The 17,856-nt window shown below is 45.3% G+C and overlaps 1 protein-coding gene across 1 annotated transcript in view; it reads left to right on the top strand.

The window, feature by feature from the left end:
* The window catches only part of LOC137431268 (uncharacterized), a gene marked incomplete at its 5' end in the record, with an annotated part of 60,221 nt that overhangs the window by 41,835 nt on the left and 530 nt on the right, over positions 1 to 17,856 (top strand). Inside the window, 3 exons of the mRNA XM_078769279.1 lie at positions 7,186 to 7,861; positions 7,963 to 8,040; positions 17,781 to 17,856. The exon at positions 17,781 to 17,856 is cut by the window's right edge and continues 51 nt beyond it. Coding sequence (XP_078625405.1) covers positions 7,186 to 7,861; positions 7,963 to 8,040; positions 17,781 to 17,856 — 830 coding nt within the window. The remainder of the gene's footprint in view (positions 1 to 7,185; positions 7,862 to 7,962; positions 8,041 to 17,780) is intronic.

Below are 17,856 nucleotides of genomic sequence, written 5' to 3' on the forward strand. Positions count from 1 at the left end.
TTTATGGGAGAGTGGCCAGACAGAAACCAATCCTGAGAAAAACACACATGACAGCACACCTGGAGTTTGCAAAAAGGTATGTGAGAGAAGACTCAGGGCACGAGGCAAACATTCTGTGGTCAGATGAGATGAAAATTGAACTCTTTGACCTGAATGCAAACTGATACATTGTAGGAGTTGCGGACACGAGAGGGTAAAAACTTCTTGATTTGTTCAAGGCTCCTTTATTTCCACAGAACTAAAACCCGACCGGAACTCATGTCTCTTTATATCCCCCATGACTTCCGCCCGATCCTCTTAAAGGGGCGTGGCTCCAACACCCGAGCACACGCCACGCCCATACCGTCAATAGACCCACTGGTCCCGTGTTAGTGAATTATGCCTCTATGGGGTATCCTCCACAACATCTCGTTTAAACTGAGCACAGCTCATCACCAATCTAACACCGTCCCTACCATGACGCATGGTGGAGGCAGCATCATTCCATGGGGTTGCTTTTCAGTGGCAGGGACTGGAAGACTTGTATAATGCAGGGACTGGAAGAATAGAGGAACAAAGAATGAAGCCACATACAGGCAAAAACTTGAGGAGAACCTGTTTCAGAGTGCAAAAGACCTTGGACTGCGCCAAAGATTTACGTTCCGGCATGACAATGACCCCAAGCATACAGCCAAATCAACATTGGAATGGTTTCAGAACAAGAGCGTGAAATCCTCAAGTGGCCCAGCCAAAGCCCAGACTTGAATCCCCTGGCGAATCTGTGGAAAGATCTGAAGATTGCCCTTCACCAATGCTCCCCATCCAACTTGATGGAGTTTGAGCAAATCTGCAGGGAAGAATGGGAGAAACTCCCAAAATCCAGCTGTGCAAAGCTGATACAGACATATACCCCAAGAAGACTAAAAGCTGTAATGGCTGCCAAAGACACTTCTCCGAAGTATTGACTCAGAGGGTTGAATGCTTGTGTAAATTCGATATTTCTGTATTTCATATTTAATTGTTTTGGAAGATTTTCCCCAAAAATTTTTTCCACTTTAGCATTATATTGTAGAACAGTGACAAAAAAACTCAATTTAATCCATTTTAAATTCAGGCTGTAACAAAACAAAATGTGAAAAAATGCATGGGGTGTGAATACTTTCTGATGGCACTGTATCAGCACACAGCCTTTGCTGATTTTCCTTTTACTAACATGTAAGACCCGTCCCTTAGCTGATGGGATTACCAATCTCTGCTGCAATGTCTAATCTATGGGGCAAGATCAAAAAAGGATTATTGGGAGATCCTTCCCTCTGTATGGAGATAACCAGCCTTGAATTCTTCCAGGGGAGACCCAGTAGGCGTTTGCAGTTTCTAAAGTTTCCTCTTCGGAAGTTGGTGTTTGCAGTTTTGCCACATGTGCCCATGTGCCCATACACAAACCTTCCTTTTTTTCTTTTTTTTCTTTTTTTGAATCACAGTCCTTCCAAGGAGTTCCATAAATCCTCCATCTTTGGTATCGTGGAAATCCGTTAATCCTTTCTCAAGTTGTTGCACGAAAAACAGACAGACAGAAATGGCTCCTTTTATAATATAGATTTACCTCATTTGACCAGGTTTCATGCAACACACACATGAGGTGCTCAGCCATCATCTACTTTGGTTGTTGACCATTTGCCATTTTAAGATGTCTGACATATACACTGCATTCAGAAAGTATTCAGACCCCTTCACTTTTTTCACATTTTGTTATGTTGCAGCCTTATGCTGAAATCGTTTAAATTCATTTTTTCCCTCATCAATCTACACTCAATACCCCGTAATGACAAAGAGAAAACAGGATTTTAGAAAGTTTTGCAAATTTATTAAAAATAAAAAATTGAAATATCACTGACATAAGTATTCATACCCTTTGCTATGACACTTGAAATTTAGCCCAGGTGCCTCCCATTTCTCTTGATCATCTTTGAGATGTTTCTACACCTTGATTGGAGTCCACCTGTGGTAAATTCAATTGATTGGACATGATTTGGAAAGGCACACACCTGTCTATATAAGGTCTCACAGCTGACTATGCATATCAGAACAAAAACCAAGCCATGAGGTCGAAGGAACTGCCTGCAGAGCTCACAGACAGGATTGTGGTGAAGCACAGATCTGGGGAGGCCTACAAAAAAATCTCTGCGGCATTGAAGGTTCCCAAGAGCACGGTGGCCTCCATAATTCTTAAATGGAAGAAGTTTGGAACAACCAGGACTCTTCCTAGAGCTGGCCGCCTGGCCAAACTGAGCAATCGGGGGGAGAAGGGCCTTGGTAAGAGAGGTGACCAAGACCCCGATGGTCACTCTGGCTGAGCTCCAGAGATCCTGTGTGGAGATGGGAGAAACTTCCAGAAGGAGAACCATCACTGCAACACTCCACCGATCTGGGCTTTATGGCAGAGTGGCCAGACGGAAGCCAAACAGTTCAATCTTTGTTTCATCAGACCACAGAATCCTGTTTCTCACAGTCTGAGAGTCCTTTAGGTGCTTTTTTGGAAACTCCAAGCGGGCTTTCATGTGTCTTTCACTGAGGAGAGGCTTCCGTCTGGCCACTCTGTTTTTTTGTTTGTTTGTTTGTTTGTTTTTTGTAGACAAGATCAAGGCTCGTGAAAGAGCTAACATTAATCACACAAAAAGTCAAACGACACACAAAAAGTCAAACCGACACACGAAACACAAAATAAGGGGAGCGGTAGACAAGATGGGGAGAGAGGAGGAAGGACGGACACAAACACAACATTTGAGAGCAAGGACATCGAGAGAACTGTGGGAGGGAGAGGGCTTGGGGGGAGGTGGGAGAGGTATAAAACATGTGGACACTGCAAGGACTTCCAGGAAAGAAGTTGGAATTTCAAACAAGTGTATCGGTGGTGAAAATTAGCAGCGGTTGAAAAGATCAAGGTTTTGGATGGGGGAAGATAAGAGATGGTGATGAACAGCTGTTTTAAAGACCTGGAGAGAGGAGTGGGATTGAAGGAAGTGGGGGAGTTTGTTCCAAAGGTGGGAGAAAAGGGGAATAAAAGAGTGAAAGTGAGCAGAGAGCCTTAATTTTGGCAGTTTAACCATAGGAGGGTTGCTTGTAGATCTTGTACGACCTGTAGGAATATTTGGGGGACAGAGCACAGAGAGAACTGGGGGAGCAAGGCCGGAGAGGAATCGGTAGAAGACAGATAGACCACCAACCTGCCTGCGGTGAGTGAGTGAAAGGCCCTCGGAGTTGGCTTCATTGCAGGAGATTCCGAATGATTCTGAAAGCTTTGGTTTCAACAGCGTGAAGCCGGGCTAGGTGTGAGGCAGGAGCACCGCTCCAGAGGGGGGAACAGTATTCCATTGAGCTGCGGATGAAAGCCTTGTATGTGGTGAGGAGCTCAGGTGTGCTAAGGAAGGACTTCGCACGACGGAGGATGCCCAGACGGCGACTGGCTTTGGAGGCCAGCTTGGAAATGTGGTTTTCCCAAGAAAGATCATGGCAGATAGTGAGACCCAAAAGCTTGAGCGACAGAACTTCTTGGAGAGGATTGTTGAGAAAGTGGATGGGAGGGTTTTCCAGTCGGTCTTTTTGGAGAGACATAATAAGAGTGAGATTTGTCAGGGTTGAAAAACATGTTCCACTTGTTTGACCAGTCTGTGATTTTGTCCAGATCTGCAGAGAGTGAGGAGGCTGCAGACTGCCGATCTGAGGGATGAGGAATGGAGTGGCAGTGAGTGGAGTCATCAGCAAAGAGATAGAGAGGATTTTCCAGAGAGTCGGAGAGATCATTGATGAAGACCAGAAATAGCACAGGGCCCAGAACATTACCTTGGGGAACTCCAGCCAGAACAGGAAGGGGAGATGAGAGAAATCCATTCAGGGCCACACGTTGACTACGACCAGAGAGGAAGTCCGCAAGCCATGCGAGGAGATTTCCATGGATACCATAGGAGGAGAGTTTGGTGAGCAGAGCTGGGTGCCAGACTGCATCGAAGGCACGTGATATGTCAAGGGAGACAGCTCTGATTTCCTGTTTGGCATTGAGGACCTCCATCCATTGTTGAGACAGCAGAAGCAACATGTCCAGAGTAGAATGACCTGGTCTGAATCCAAATTGATGATTGGAGAAGAGGAAGGATTTGATATCCGAAGCAATGATGGAATCCATGACTTTGCTGATAATTGGGAGCAGGCTGATTGGTCTGTAGTTGCAAGGATCTGTTTTTGCACATTTTTGTGTAAAGCGGTAATGTTTGCTGATTTCTAAGATGCTGGCAGATGACCTTGAGCAAAAGAGAGGGTGAAAAGAACAGAGAGAGGGTGAGATGGAGCGGAAGAGCAGGATTTTCTGACCCGTGGGCTGATGCCGTCTGGTCCAGTTGCAGAATCAGAGTCGAGGTTTGACAAAAACTTCTCCACCTTGTCAGGAGGGAAGGACACAGAGTCCAGGAGCAGTTGGGTTCGACTGGGTAAGGTGGGCACAGAGAGAGATGGGTTTGGGACACAAGATTTTGAGGCAAACACAGAGTTGAGGCATTCGACTTTGTCACGTGCGGTGTCAACAGTGTAGCCATTTGAGGTAAAGGTAGGGGATGGAAGGGGAACAAACACCAGAAACGGATTTGACCAGACGCCACGAGGATTTGGAGGAAGGAGACAGGTTTGAGAGTTCATTGTTGAGTGTGGAGAGATAGTGCTTCCTGGCTCTCCTGAGGGCAGACACACACTTGTTCCGAGCTTGGTGGAAGGAACGGAGATTGCCTTCCAATAGGCAAAGGCAAGTTGTTTCAAGGCAACTGCCTCACCACAAGATTCAGTGTACCATGGACGGGCGGAAGGGTAAGACAATTGAAGATGAGATGGGATAAATCTGTGCATGAGAGAATGAGAGTTTAGAGAGTTTAGAGTTTTATGAGAGTTTAGAAAGTGGATGATTAATGAAAGACGAACATTTATAACAAATTGGGTTTGTTATGATTTTTAAGTTAGCGATCCATTTAAGAATGATGGAGGAGGGGTGGAATGAATGAGAATTTAGAGCATGTAGTGAGAAAGAATTATAAGAGATTGTATTTTTTTTTTGAAGTGGAATGAGTTGAAAAGGAAATTGAAAGGAGCCTTTTAAATAGGAAGAAAACAGCATGTTGTAATATACCACTGAATAAAACACTGCAGGGGAAAGTTGAAACATATTTAAACAGAACCGTGAAGAACAATCTCATATTCACAAAAATACCAACGGGCAGAGGGACTGGAGGGCCAACCACGAGTCACTTGAACAGGGCAAAAGGTGGAAGGCAAGGAGATAATGGGGGCGGGGCAACACAGCGCACGTGGACATAAGCACACGATGAGAAGCACTCGATGAGACACGTGGAGAAAGGGAAATAAATGTTGTTTTTGTTTTTTGTTTGTTTTGGGGGGGGGTGTTAAAACGTTAGACAAAGAGTAGATGTTCGGGGAAGTTCAGGGGAGAAGGGAAAAATCTAAGAACCAAACAAAAACAGCGAAGGAAGAAACTTCAGTGAACAAACTTCGACGGGTGACCGGGGAAGCCTGAGGCTACAAGGCCGCACACGCCGGGCGAACAGAAACAATTAATTAACAATGAAAGATTAACACTGAGAATCTTCCTCGGGACAAACTATAGGTTCACACACCGAAAGATAAATACAGTTTCGACAAAATACAATTGTGAACAATGCCTTGACTTCGAAAACGTGGAGAACGTGTACTGCTTCGAAAATCCGTGACGTCGCCCACAAGATCTCGCGAGATCTCAAACATTTAAGAATCTCAAACATATTTCAGCATTTAAGAATTATGGAGGCCACTGTGCTCTTGGGAACCTTCAATGCAGCAGAGATTTTTTTGTGGGCTTTCCCAGATCAGATTTTTCAGATCACAATTTGACCAGATCAGATCAGATTTCCCAGATTTTGTGGGCACCGCAGGCAGGTTGGTGGTCTTTCCGTCTTCTACCGACTCCTCTCTGGCCTTGCCCCCCCCCCCCCCCCCCCAGCTCTCTCTGGGCTCTGTCCCCCAAATATTCCTACAGGTCGCACAAGATCTGCCTGCAACCCTCTTATGGTTAAACTGCCAAAATCAACACTCTCTGCTCACCTTCACTCCTTCATTCCTCTTTTCTCCCGCCTCTGGAACAAACTCCCTCACTCTCTTCAATCCCACTCCACCCTCCAGGTCTTTAAAACAGCTGTTCACCACCATCTCTTATCTTCCCCCATCCAAAACCTTGATCTTTTCTGCCCCTGCTAATTTCACCCCAAATCCACTTTTTTGAAATACCAACTTCTGTCCTGGAAGTCCTTGGTGTCCTTGTGTTTTATACTTCTCCCACCCCCACCCCCCTTCCCATGCCTCCTCCCCCCAAGCCCTCTCCCTCCCACACATCTCCCTGCTCTCAAATGTTGTTTGTGTGCTTCCCCTTCTCTCCCCATCTTGTCTTCCGCTCCCTCTTTTTTGTATATTTTGTTTGTCTGTTTGATTTGTTTGTGAAATAAATGTTAGCTCTTTCACGAGCCTCGATTCTGTATACAACAACAAAAAAAAAAATCTGTGCCTCGACACAATCCTGTCTCTGAGCTCTGCAGGCAGTTCCTTCTACCTCATGGCTTGGTTTTTGCTCTGATATGCATTGTCAGCTGTGAGACCTTATATAGACAGGTGTGTGTCTTTCCAAATCATGTCCAATCAATTGAATTTACCACATGTGGGCTCCAATCAAGGTGTAGAAACATCTCAAAGGTGATCAAGAGAAATGGGAGGCACCTGAGCTAAATTTCAAGTGTCAGAGCAAAGGGTCTGAATGCTTATGGGTTTGTATGTGATATTTGCCAATGTGATATTTCAGTTTTTTTCTTTTTTAATAAATTTGCAAAACTTTCTAAAACCCTGTTTTCTCTTTGTCATTATGGGGTATTGAGTGTGGATTGATGAGGGAAGAAATGAATTTAAACGATTTCAGCATAAGGCTGCAACATAACAAAATGTGAAAAAAGTGAAGGGGTCTGAATACTTCCTGAATGCACTGTATCCAAGCCTCTTTGGTTTCTTGCATACGGAGAAACACAATGGTGCTGTCATTTTGTTTGTTTGTTTTTAATTAATTTCAAGTGGGTTACAACAAGTTTCGTTTGGCTGAATGGAAGTATTGGAGTTTTAATTTTGTTGCAGATTGTGTATGAAGACCCTGAAAGATTTGCCCCACCAGTACCACCAAATGACAAGGAACCAATAAAACATCCTTTGCCACACAATGAGATGGGTGAAATGCCACCTGGGGTGATGCCACCTGGGGTGATGCCGCCTGGTGAGATGCCGCCTGGGGAGATGCCGCCTGGTGAGAATCCGAGTGGCGAGATGCCGTGTGGCGAGATGCCGCTTGGCGAGATGCCGCTTGGCGTGATGCCGCGTGGCGAGATGCAGCGTGGCGAGATGCCGCCTGGCGAGATGCCGCCTGGCGAGATGCCGCCTGGGGAGATGCCGCCTGGTGAGAAGCCGAGTGGGGAGATGCCGCCTGGCGAGAAGCCGAGTGGCGAGATGCCGCGTGGCGAGATGCCGCGTGGCGAGATGCCGCGTGGCGAGATGCCGCGTGGCGAGGTGCCGCGTGGCGAGGTGCCGAGTGGCGAGGTGCCGAGTGGCGAGGTGCCGCGTGGCGAGGTGCCGCGTGGCGAGATGCCTCGTGGTGAGATGCCGCGTGGCGAGATGCCGCGTGGCGAGATGCCGCGTGGCGAGATGCCGCGTGGCGAGATGCCGCGTGGCGAGAGGCCGCTGGGCGAGTTGCCGCGTGGCGAGAGGCCGCTGGGCGAGAGGCCGCTGGGCGAGAGGCCACGGAGTGAGAGCCCACTAGGTGAGATCTTTTTCCACAGCACGTGTAGTGCATCATTAGCATTTTTTTTATCAGAAAGTTACATGGAGATCAAGCCTGATGCAAATGCTATTATTTCACAGATCTAGACTTGGGCAGTCCTCCATGGAAGCATCCAAGAATGAACAGCAGCAGAATGTCAATGGAAGATTTTGAGGATGGTAGATGGCACCTTTTTCTTGAAGAATGATTAATGCAATATAGGATTATCTGTGTTGTAACGTGAGAACGCTGAAACTTTTGACTTCACCATGTATATGTTTTGCAGTTTGGTAGGGGTGGGTTGGTAGGTAGTGAGTACTTGTGTATCAATAATGAGGATGTGGCAGGGTAGAGATGAATGAGCATGTGTGTTGGGGTGTTAATAACTTTGCCTATTTTTGTGCTTGCGACACAGAGATGTCATGTTATGTAAATTTATGTCCGCACATGAAATTTGAAAGTTGCTGCAAATCAGTACCGGTACCTTGACATATTCTTTGCAGCTATATGAATTCAAATAATGTTGTAATATTGGATTTACCAGAAGCACCCGCTCCACAAGGGAGTGGCCAGGGGCATCATGTTACTATCTTTATGATCTTGTTCTTATCTTTATACCATACTTTTTCCTCCAAAAGTCCAGGGATCATGCCATTATCTTTTTTAATACCAAAGCAGACTGCCCCTCCAATGGGCATTATTTTTCCTAGCAGACACATCCCTTTATTTGGTCGATGTATAGGCAACAGACCGCAGCCTTGATCGCTCCCGAAAATAAAGAATAACCCTGGTTACGTATATGATGCAAAAACATGCCTTCTGCTTATGTGCATATGTAATATGCACATAAGCATATTACATATGCACATGGATGTGTCTCCTTGGCACACCTGAGCTCCTCACCACATACAAGGCTTTCATCCGCAGCTCAATGGAATACTGTTCCCCCCTCTGGGCCGGTGCTCCTGCCTCACACGTAGCTCGGCTTCACGCTGTTGAAACCAAAGCTTTCAGAATCATTGGAATCTCCTGCGATGATGCTAACTCCGAGGGCCTTTCACTCACTCACCGCAGGCAGGTTGGTGGTCTTTCTGTCTTCTACCGACTCCTCTCCGGCCTTGCTCCCCCAGCTCTCTCTGTGCTCTGTCCCCCCAATATTCCTTCAGGTCGCACAAGATCTGCCTGCAACCCTCTTATGGTTAAACTGCCAAAATCTAGGCTCTCGGCTCAACTTCACTCTTCCATTCCCCCTTTTCTCCCGCCTCTGGAACAAACTCCCCCTCTCCCTTCAATCCCACTCCTCCCTCCAGGTCTTTAAAACAGCTGTTCACCACCATCTCTTATCTTCCCCCATCCAAAACCTTGATCTTTTCTACCCCCCGCTAATTCACCCCAGATACACTTTTTTTGAAATTCTAACTTCTTTCCTGGAAGTCCTTGCAGTGTTCATATGTTTTATACCTCTCCCACATCCACCCAAGCCCTCCCCCTCCCACATTTCTCTCGATGTCCCTGCTCTCAAATGTTGTGTTTGTGTCCTTCCCCCTCTCTCCCCATCTTGTCTACCGCTCCCCTTATTTTTGTGTTTTATGTGGCGGTTTGACTTTTTGTGTGATTAATGTTAGCTTTCACGAGCCTCGATGTTGTATACAAAAAAATAATAATAATAATACATTGTGTTCATTTCGCTCGGATAATTTCAATTGCACCCACAGCACAGCAAAGGACAAAAATGCGAAGGTGGCCAAAAAAGTTGAAACCTTGATGGAATCAAACGAAGCGTGCACAGGCACAACTTCAAGGTGCCCTTATTATTCCCTGTAAGTTTAAGCTTCCAAAGTCAAATCCTCTCAGAGGAGTAGATGAAAAGTACTGGGTAGGGAAGAAATACAATACTGGAGTTAAAGGAGAACGGACACGATCAAAACAACTTTGCAGATTTCGAAACATAAACATCTATCTATAATAATTCCAGTAATCTCTGTGTGTGTGTGTGTGTGTGTGTGTGTGTGTGTGTGTGTGTGTGTGTGTGTGTGTGTGTGTGTGTGTGTGTGTGTGTCTGTGTGTTTGTCTGTGACCGCTGTTTCTTGACAACCACAGGTCCGATATACTTGAAACTTGCCAGGTATATTGCTGGGGACCCGAGGATGTGCCTTTTCAAGGTTTGAAATTAATCGGACAAGTAGTTACCGAGCTATGTCCAAAAAACGATTCAACCAATCAGAGAGCAGCGAGTTATCACGTGTGCCGAACGTGGCGAACAGACTCTGCCTCGGACGGCACATTTGAGAGCGTATTCATTTATTTCACGTTGGCAAACTATGTTGGCGTTAAACTATGTTTTAAAACTAATTAAAACTAATTTGCGATTCTTTCGCTTTCCTGCGCGTTTGTGCACGCTATGGTGATTTCTTTACCAAACTCCGCAAGCCGTTCGCTTTGGACCAAACCATTTCATGTAAATAGAGGGGGGGGGATTGTCACCGTACTCGCAAGCCGTTCGCTTTGGACCAAACCATTCCATGTAAATAGAGGGGGGGGATTGTCACCGTACTCGCAAGCCGTTCGCTTTGGACCAAACCATTTCATGTAAATAGAGGGGGGGGGATATAATTTTAGATATACTAGGACGTGCCCGTACGTGGGTGCCCGTTCCTTGCCAAAAAAAAAAAAAAAAATGTCTTCGCCCATGCATGCATGGGCGTGCCCATGGGCCCATGGGCGTGCCCGTAAGTGCGTGATGTGACCGTACAATGAATGTATCGTCCCGACGCCGCAGCTCGGATGGCGCTGCAGTTAATCGGGCCTGTATCGGCAGAGTTATTATAAACGTGTACTACAATCGATCGTACCTTACAGCGTCTGCTCGCCACGTTCACGTCGTCACTATGACTATCCGTAAGTCCGGAAGTGACGTCCTCATTTGACTGTCCGGAAGGTCGCATATCGCAGTTACGATGAATCGCAAATTAGTTTTAATTAGTTTTAAAACATAGTTTAACGCCAACATAGCGCCAACATACCCGTGGACCCGTAGTTTGCCAACGTGAAATAAATGAATACGCTCTCAAATGTGCCGTCCGAGGCAGAGTCTGTTCGCCACGTTCGGCACACGTGATAGCTCGCTGCTCTCTGATTGGTTGAATCGTTTTTTGGACATAGCTCGGTAACTACTTCTCCGATTAATATGAAACCTTGAAAAGGCACATCCTCGGGTCCCCAGCAATATACCTGGCAAGTTTCAAGTATATCGGACCCGTGGTTGTCGAGAAACAGCGGTCACAGACAAACAAACACACAGACACACAGAGATTACTGGAATTATAGATAGACTAGGGCATGCCCGTACTATATATATATCTAAAATTATATCCCCCCCCCCTCTATTTACATGAAATGGTTTGGTCCAAAGCGAACGGCTTGCGAGTACGGTGACAATCCCCCCCCCCCCCCCCCTCTATTTACATGGAATGGTTTGGTCCAAAGCGAACGGCTTGCGAGTACGGTGACAATCCCCCCCCCCCCCCTCTATTTACATGAAATGGTTTGGTCCAAAGCGAACGGCTTGCGGAGTTTGGTAAAGAAATCGCCATAGCGTGCACAAACGCGCAGGAAAGCGAAAGAATCGCAAATTAGTTTTAATTAGTTTTAAAACATAGTTTAACGCCAACATAGTTTGCCAACGTGAAATAAATGAATACGCTCTCAAATGTGCCGTCCGAGGCAGAGTCTGTTCGCCACGTTCGGCACACGTGATAACTCGCTGCTCTCTGATTGGTTGAATCGTTTTTTGGACATAGCTCGGTAACTACTTGTCCGATTAATTTCAAACCTTGAAAAGGCACATCCTCGGGTCCCCAGCAATATACCTGGCAAGTTTCAAGTATATCGGACCCGTGGTTGTCGAGAAACAGCGGTCACAGACAAACACACAGACATACACACATACACACACACACACACACACACACACAGAGATTACTGGAATTATAGATAGATATATAGTACGGGCATGCCCTAGTCTATCTATAATTCCAGTAATCTCTGTGTGTCTGTGTGTTTGTTTGTCTGTGACCGCTGTTTCTCGACAACCACGGGTCCGATATACTTGAAACTTGCCAGGTATATTGCTGGGGACCCGAGGATGTGCCTTTTCAAGGTTTCATATTAATCGGAGAAGTAGTTACCGAGCTATGTCCAAAAAACGATTCAACCAATCAGAGAGCAGCGAGCTATCACGTGTGCCGAACGTGGCGAACAGACTCTGCCTCGGACGGCACATTTGAGAGCGTATTCATTTATTTCACGTTGGCAAACTACGGGTCCACGGGTATGTTGGCGCTATGTTGGCGTTAAACTATGTTTTAAAACTAATTAAAACTAATTTGCGATTCATCGTAACTGCGATATGCGACCTTCCGGACAGTCAAATGAGGACGTCACTTCCGGACTTACGGATAGTCATAGTGACGACGTGAACGTGGCGAGCAGACGCTGTAAGGTACGATCGATTGTAGTACACGTTTATAATAACTCTGCCGATACAGGCCCGATTAACTGCAGCGCCATCCGAGCTGCGGCGTCGGGACGATACATTCATTGTACGGTCACATCACGCACTTACGGGCACGCCCATGGGCACGCCCATGCATGCATGGGCGAAGACATTTTTTTTTTTTTTTTTGGCAAGGAACGGGCACCCACGTACGGGCACGTCCTAGTCTATCTATAATTCCAGTAATCTCTGTGTGTATGTGTGTGTGTATGTGTGTGTGTCTGTGTGTTTGTCTGTGACCGCTGTTTCTCGACAACCACGGGTCCGATATACTTGAAACTTGCCAGGTATATTGCTGGGGACCCGAGGATGTGCCTTTTCAAGGTTTGAAATTAATCGGACAAGTGGTTCCAAGGTATGGTCACCGTACTCGCAAGCCGTTCGCTTTGGCTTTGCGAATGGACCAAACCATTTCATGTAAATAGAGGGGGGGGTTCTACCGTACTCGCAAGCCGTTCGCTTTGGCTTTGCGAATGGACCAAACCATTTCATGTAAATAGAGGGGGGGTTCTGTGGTCGTTACTGCCACGTGGTTTCAAAGTTTTTTTTTGTTGTTGTTGTTTGCACGCATGTTTTTTTGCACCACGTACGGGCACGCCCTAGTATCTTAAACACTTCTTTTGAGTTCATTTCACAAATATCTTCGCGGTTTTATTAGAATTTGTCAAAATATCGCCGAACAAGCAAAATCAGTTTTGTCAAAACCACAAACCGGAAATGACGTTTGCGAAGTAACCCAGTTTTTCGTTCTTAAAGCCTTGTTGGCTTCGTGACGATCAGAACATCGCTTTGTTTTCGTTACGATCAGTTGGAATCATGCCCAGTCGTTGTGTGGCTGCTGCTAGTGCGTGCCCATACGTGCGGGGAGGTAAGTACGTGGACATACATACGTTGACGTACGTACCAAAAATAAGGCCTCACTGTCCGGAAGTTCGCATATCGCAGTAACGATTAATCGCAAATTAGTTTTAATGGCCAAGTATTCAATTTTCAAACCGCGAGGCAGAAACAACAAATACACGTGGTTCCTTCGCTGTCGCTTGACCGTACGTGCAAAGAAAAATTAAAACTTGCATCGTTCCTTCGGGTCTTCGCTCTCGTCCTTCGCCATTCCTTCGCTGTCGTCCTTCGCTGTTCCTTCGTTCACGTACAAAACGTATGTGTTTGCTAAATAAATGGCCATAACTTGGTAACCACTTGTCCGATTAATAGCAAACCTTGAAAAGGCACATCCTCAGGTCCCCAGCAATATATCTGGCGAGTTTCACTTAGATCGGACCAGTGGTTGTCGAGAAACAGCGGTCACAGACATACACACAGACAGACACACAGACACAGAGATTGCTTGCATTATAGAGATTGCTATAATGATACAATTACAACTGATACACCTGCAGTGCTGCACTAAGTCAATAAAGTCGTATTTCGTTTCTGTGTTTCTATCCATTTCTTGCCTCATGGCACCGAACATTAATTAAATATTAGTTATGTATTCCATTGACCAGAAAAAGAAACTTTTTCAATTAAAAAAGAGACATAAAAATGAATACCATTCAGTATTTTGGAGGCGCCCGAGATCAAAATCGATCGCCATTGTGTCTGTGTCCGACGATTTCTCTTCTTCACTCTGGACGGTATGGTTCGAATCTGTATGGGAGAATCGAGTGTGATTCCCCAAGATTATTAACTTTCTCTTCATTTTCCGCATCAGATTGGTCAGAAATATTGCTGATATCCAGACTTACGCAACTATCGGAGTCGGTGTCTGCCATTGTTTACTATTGCGCAGTCACATCAGCTTCCTCCGATGACGTCACGATGATGATGATAGTCATCACCAGATGCTGGCCGGCGTGAGAGAAATCGTCTGCTATTGGCATTTTAAAACTCGGATATCTCACGATTCACGCATGCTAGAGCAACAATTTTTGCGCCAAACTTAATCTTTTTTGTTGCTACAATTAATTAATCTTAAGCATTTGATGTCTATACTCATGTCCGTTCCCCTTTAAGATCGTATAGGATTTAGCATGGACCTTGGACACGAAGAAGAAGAACCTCGATGTAAAGTAGGGAACCTTTCAGGTTAAGAGAGCTTGCATGTCACCACACGGAGGGTGGTTTTGTGTTAGTTAGATGGGGATTTAGTATAACCCCCAGTATGTAATTGCCTCCTGTGATTTTCCCTTATGTTTTTACATTCACTCGGCCAGCCATGAACTCTGACCCTTAAACCACAACAACCGTTAGTTGCCAATCGCAACTAAACTCCGCCCCGATGACTCGGAACAGAGAGACCACGCCTCGAGAGTCGTGATTGGTCCAGAGGACATGGAGTGGTGTTGATGGAGCTCGGCGATTTGTCAGGGGTGACATCAGAGGTCGAATGTTCGAGAGAGAGAAGGAAAAGACGTCTCTCCCTTGCTCGCTCTCTTTGTTCTTGGTCGCGTGAGGGAATGGCTGCTTTTTGTGCCCGGGCGTGCTGTGGAGTGATTTCGGAGCCTTTGTGAACTGTTGGCCCGATCAAGGAAGAGATTGTCGCGGCCGTCGAAGAGGAGACAGAAAGCGACGCTTTGCAGGGCTCGTGGCAGCTCAAACGGAGTGGGGAGCGACAGTGGGCCGCCTGTCCGAGTTACCTCATATTTGTGGCGTGGCGAAAGAGGGATTCAGCGCAATCTTGCTCCCATCGACGATCGGGCCGTTGGCCGAACTGCAGGACCCGTTCCACGGCCACTAAGCATCCCGCAGCCCTCGTCGAGGCCGGAGCCGAGTACCGGCCGACTAACGAACTGTCATTTTCTTTTATCATTCCCCTGTTGTGTAGTTGTGTCAAAGTGGAGGATCCTCACCATTAGGATTATAGATTTACCTCACCATCCATTTTATTAACGTGCTTTATTTTCATTAAATCCTTTATTGTTACATTTCATTTCTTGTATTGTGAATTTTCCTTGTCTCGTATCTGTGTTTGTGGGTTCGAGGAATAAACCCCGTGGCAGCCGTCCGTAAAGGTAAGACCTCAGCTCCTTCCCGTCCTGTGCGCGCCAAAAATATACCGCCAAGTTTCGAAATGCTGCATTGGAGTTAACCGATCGGCTGTCTGTCTGAGGCTGGTGTTCATTGGCCATGGACTTGCCAATACACACATGCTTTCCGTCTATTATATATAGATTTGCACAATGTATATTTAAACGAAGCATTACTCACAATGGGACCTTTAAGAGACACAAGATAAATTTTCACTTAATTCTCTTTAATGTTTTTAGCCTGGCTTATACTTGATGGGTTAAAGGCAACTAAAATGGAATGTGAAAAAGAGCCAGCAATGAACAGATAACATAATAAACAAGAAAAAGAGCAATCAGAGATTGCAAACCCTCGCTCGGATGTATTTTCAGTGGTTTTTAAGGCTTTTGTGTTAAAACATATATGGCGGCCGAACCACGTGACCAATGACGTCACCTTTTTTTTTTGGTTTTTTCCAAACTAATTTATTCCTAGATTATGCTCCAGAAATTTCATCTTGATTAGATGAAGTTTTGTACGTGTCAAATTATGACGTCATAATGGAGGCACCTATGGCATCATCATTAACATATTTTATTCCCATGGAGAGTTCTTTACAATGAGCCGTCTGAATTTTTTCTATTCAATGCTTTCGAAGATAGAGGTGCAAAGTTTTTCGGTTTTTTCCAAGATGGCGGCCGAAACCACTTGACCGATGACATCATCATTATTATTTTTTTCTCCACCAGTTTATGCCGACATGGCGTTCAAGAAATTTCATCTTGATTGGATGAAGTTTTGTACTTGTCGAATTATGACATCACAAATACCCTGGTGTTGGGCTAGCGGCTAGGGTGCCGGCTTAGGATCCTAGGATCCTGTGTTCGAATCCCGGTCGATTGCTGAATTAACGCCAGGGGGGTTGACTCAGCCTGTTCATCCTTCCGAGGTCGGCTAATTGAGTACCAGTTCACTGGTAATTCCCTGTTTGTCGTTAAAGGTGGCAAAAAGGGTTGGCGTCAGGAAGGGCATCCGGCCGTAAAACATTGCTTCAAAAAGGGGACCGAAAAACAACAACAACCACGGTTCCCGAAAAAGGCCAACCCCCGCTTTGCGGGGAAAAATGGCCTCGAAAGGTGGTTATTTTTTTTTATTATAATGGAGGCACCTTTGACATCATCATAAACATATTTTATTCCCCATGGAGAGTTCTTTACAATGAGCCATGTCTCAATTTTTTCTATTCAGCACTTCCGAGATATGGAGGTGCAAAGTTTTTCGATTTTTCCAAGGTGATGGCCGAACCACGTGACCTATGACGTCATAATTATCATGAGAAAATTCTGCAGATGGAGTTGCACTGATGGTGAAAATTTTCCTCTCAATCGGACCAACGGTTGCAGAGAAAATCACATTTATTTTGTGCGGACAAACATGAAAAATCGGTCAGAGTTTAAATAAATGGTTATTTAAACACTTTTGAGGCAGTAACGTTTTTGGGACTTTTCAGTTACTTGATCGGCGAACATTGTACAGTAGGAAAACAATGCAGTTTGCCTGCGTGCAGGGTAGGGGCCTTTGATTGGTTGCTCTGATTACGTAGCTAATCATAGCAGCCAATGGTTTAACACAGGAGCTGCACAAGAATTAGCCATATAGTTTTCAGGTTTGCAGGAATTCGCATTTGTCGCACTTCAGTGGAAGCATGCAAACATGAGTTTATCGGAGAAGAGAAATGTAGATGCTGAATGCCAAGTGTTTAACAAGGAGTGGACTTCTAAATACTTCTTTACTGATGTCACAGGGAAAGCTGTGTGTTTCGTTTGCAAAGGAAGTGTTGCCGTATTCAAAAAATACAACTTGAATGGGCACTTTGAGAGCAAACATGCAGACTTTTTAATTTTTCTTTGACAGACATTTGGACAATCTGGCAAACACAAACTCACTCTTCACTTTTCTGTGATTATCATGTGAAAATGTCGAAACGGATTGGACTTTTATGGAATAGTGGTACTAACCATTCATGCATCATGAATTTGAAAATTATTTCGATGGTGATTTAATTTTATTACAAATCAGATATGGGTCGGCGACGACGTACCAAAATTATTGTGGCCTCCCCACGAAAATTATTGACCACTCCTGCTCCACATCGACTCAGGCCAAAAAATATGGTATATATGGATAGATAATCATAAAGAGATAGATATCAATATGCAGCTCTTTTTGGGTGGGATTGTTTAAAGTATTTCAAATGTAATTTTATTTTTTTTTTTGCCCATGTATTTGAGATATTTTAACAAACATTTTTTTATTGATGTCATCTTTTAATGTCAAATTTTTACCAACCTTACGCAGAGCGAATGCAGGGTGCATTTGATAGGCGGTTGGATGAGGGATCACGTCTTTCTCCACCACTTCCTTTCGGTAGCTC

Source organism: Myxine glutinosa, unplaced genomic scaffold (genome assembly GCF_964187855.1).
Source record: "Myxine glutinosa unplaced genomic scaffold, kmMyxGlut1.1 SCAFFOLD_1924, whole genome shotgun sequence".
In the NCBI taxonomy this organism is placed as follows: Eukaryota; Metazoa; Chordata; class Myxini; order Myxiniformes; family Myxinidae; genus Myxine; species Myxine glutinosa.